This window comes from Lottia gigantea (assembly GCF_000327385.1).
Source record: "Lottia gigantea unplaced genomic scaffold LOTGIsca_854, whole genome shotgun sequence".
Classification (NCBI taxonomy): Eukaryota; Metazoa; Mollusca; class Gastropoda; family Lottiidae; genus Lottia; species Lottia gigantea.
The window spans coordinates 10721-13763 of NW_008710814.1; the positions used below are offsets into that span (position 1 = coordinate 10721).

At 37.1% G+C, this 3043-nt stretch overlaps 1 protein-coding gene across 1 annotated transcript in view; it reads right to left on the reverse strand.

Moving 5' to 3' along the window:
- The window catches only part of LOTGIDRAFT_205506 (hypothetical protein), a 7296-nt gene extending 5254 nt beyond the window's left edge, over positions 1-2042 (reverse strand). The window contains exons 1-2 of the mRNA XM_009067750.1: positions 1751-2042; positions 7-1121 (exon numbers count right to left, since the gene is read on the reverse strand). Coding sequence (XP_009065998.1) covers positions 117-1121; positions 1751-1873 — 1128 coding nt within the window. The 5' untranslated portion in view covers positions 1874-2042 and the 3' untranslated portion in view covers positions 7-116. The remainder of the gene's footprint in view (positions 1-6; positions 1122-1750) is intronic.
- Positions 2043-3043: the final 1001 nt, after the last annotated feature.

A 3043-nucleotide genomic window follows, 5' to 3' on the forward strand; every position in this document is an offset into this window, starting at 1 on the left:
AACACTCTGGAATTATATGCAATGAAACCTTACACCTTTTTTTGAAACATTTCACCAAGAATAGTTTTTTTCAGATCTGATGCTCAATCCTTCTCAGAAAAATACTGATAATTATTTTAGAAACATTTTCTGTGGACGATTGCTGGACCAGATTCATCATATTCCTGTTTGGAGATCCACATCTGTTGGAAGGTTGAGAGAGAAGCCAAGATAGAACCACCAATCCATACAGAGTATTTTCTCTCAGGTGGAGCGATGATTTTAATTTTCATGGTTGGTGGGGCTAAGGCTGTGATTTCTTTCTGCATTCTGTCAGCAATACCTGGGTACATGGTAGATCCTCCAGATAATACAGTGTTGGCATACAAATCTTTTCTGATATCAACATCACATTTCATGATGGAGTTGTAGGTGGTTTCATGGATACCAGCAGATTCCATACCCAAGAAAGATGGTTGGAACATGGCTTCTGGGCATCGGAATCGTTCGTTACCAATAGTGATGACTTGACCATCGGGTAGTTCGTATGATTTTTCCAAGGATGATGAAGATGCAGCAGTTTGCATTTCCTGTTCGAAATCCAAAGCAACATAACATAATTTTTCTTTGATGTCTCTGACGATTTCTCTTTCAGCTGTTGTGGTGAAGGAGTAACCTCTTTCTGTCAAAATTTTCATCAAGTAGTCGGTCAAATCTCGACCAGCCAAATCCAAACGGATGATGGCATGAGGAAGAGCATAACCTTCATAAATAGGTACTGTGTGACTAACACCATCTCCAGAATCCATGACGATACCAGTGGTACGACCAGAGGCATATAGGGACAATACAGCTTGGATAGCTACATACATAGCTGGTGAATTGAAGGTTTCAAACATAATTTGGGTCATCTTTTCTCTGTTGGCTTTAGGATTGAGTGGAGCCTCTGTAAGGAGGACAGGGTGTTCTTCTGGGGCAACTCGAAGTTCATTGTAGAAAGTGTGATGCCAGATTTTCTCCATATCATCCCAGTTGGTAACAATACCATGTTCAATTGGGTATTTTAAGGTGAGGATACCTCTCTTAGATTGAGCTTCATCTCCTACATAGCTGTCTTTCTGTCCCATACCAACCATAACACCCTGGAAAATACAAAGATAACAAAATTAAGGACTAAGAAAGAAAATGATGTTGCATTTAAGACATAGATAAAAAGCTTTTTAAATTGTTCTTTACTGGCAATTAATTCAAAGGTAAATTATAATTAAAATAAGTTAACAAACAGCAATTTGTTTAGAGCTGGTAAAAGCAAACCGGTCAGATATTGCCGATCACGTGTACACATTCCGCGTGTTCACCAAAGCGCAATTGATTTTTTTTTTGTTCTACTTCCATGTTCTAGAATATTTTACATTCTTGTCATAGAACATTAGTCAGGCAATAAATTTAGTAGATCATTGTATCTCCAAGATTTTAATTGATGGTGACCGCAACAAAACAAAACGTCATTGGTCGGTTTAACCATTTGGTTTTATTATTTTGTATCATCTACATGCTCTCTGCAATTCTAAGATATGTAAGAGATAGGCCTACGCCTCCAATGCTCAAGACAACACCCAAAGAATTTAAACTAGGCAACAATCGTGTAGTCACTTTTAACAAAATTCAAATATCGTTTCAGTTTTTGGCCCACAATGTTCCCCTTCATAATTTTAAAATGTTAGTACATCACACCAAAAATATTTCAAAAATTTATAAAATTTCAATTTACCTGATGTCTGGGTCTTCCAACAATTGAGGGGAAAACAGCTCGAGGGGCATCGTCTCCAGCAAAACCTGCTTTACACATACCAGATCCATTGTCAATAACCAAAGCGGCTACTTCGTCATCCATGGTGAAAGTTAATTGTTAAAAAAAAATAATATGATATGTCCGTTCTCTCCAGTCACAACTGTTCGAATGACTCACTACAAGTATAACTGGGTATTATAGAATTGTTCATCCTGTGTCTTTTGTTAGACGACATATAATAACCCCAGCTAGCGTTTAACTGGTCCAACACGATATGGCTTGGTGATTTCTCATCGCTTGAGTGAAAAATACCATATATGGTAATCCTTGGTAGCTTTTTCCTAGAATTCGCCATTGATTTCGTTGAATCATGAATATTTATGAGCTGACAAGCTCTACAATACAGTAAAATCAATATATAATGTCGTCTGCTCTCGAGTAATTTAAAGGGTAGTAATGAAACACCGGTTACTTTATGGAAATCGAGATGTAACACAGTCCCCGACCAAAACGCCTCAATATCAAGCCCTTAAATAACGATTGTTAGGCCCGTTTAACGTAATAACACCTGTAAATTAGGATTTCATATACCTCAATATACTTCATTATTATTATAAGCTCACTGGGGTTTCAGATTACCGTGGAGTGAAAGAGAGAGAGAGAGAGACAGAGAGACAGAGACAGAGACAGAGACACAGAGAGAGACACAGAGAGAGACACAGAGAGAGAGAGTACATTTTTCTTCTCTAACAATCTCCATGTGTCAGTGAATAAAATAACCTAGAATAACGTTCGCCAGACGCTAATCGAAACCGGTTTGTCACCGACTAAGTGACCTATAAAACTGACATAAGAGAGGACAAATTTCACAAAAAAATGTATTGTAGGTTCCCGATACAATCCCAAATTACGAAATTGACGAATGGCTGGAGGCCGGATTCCAGTTAGCTCTTTCACTTGAAAAAAAAATACTACTTTCCATTAACCCCACTCAATAGTACGGAAAGTAATAATGAGTGTATTAGTATTGGATACTAAGGTGGATAAAGGTGTCTCGGGGTAAGGGACACAACTCCATTATATGATATCTCTTTTCCAAATGCTTTAGTCGAAAATGTTAATAAAATGAAGCAGCATAAAATATTTTTTTTCCAGATGATAAAGCTGAACCAGCTATCCGTAATACTTTTTTTACAGATATTTGTAAAATATAATTATCAATGTTGATATTAACCAAGGTCAAATTATGAAAAACGTCGATCTTTGTGTCTT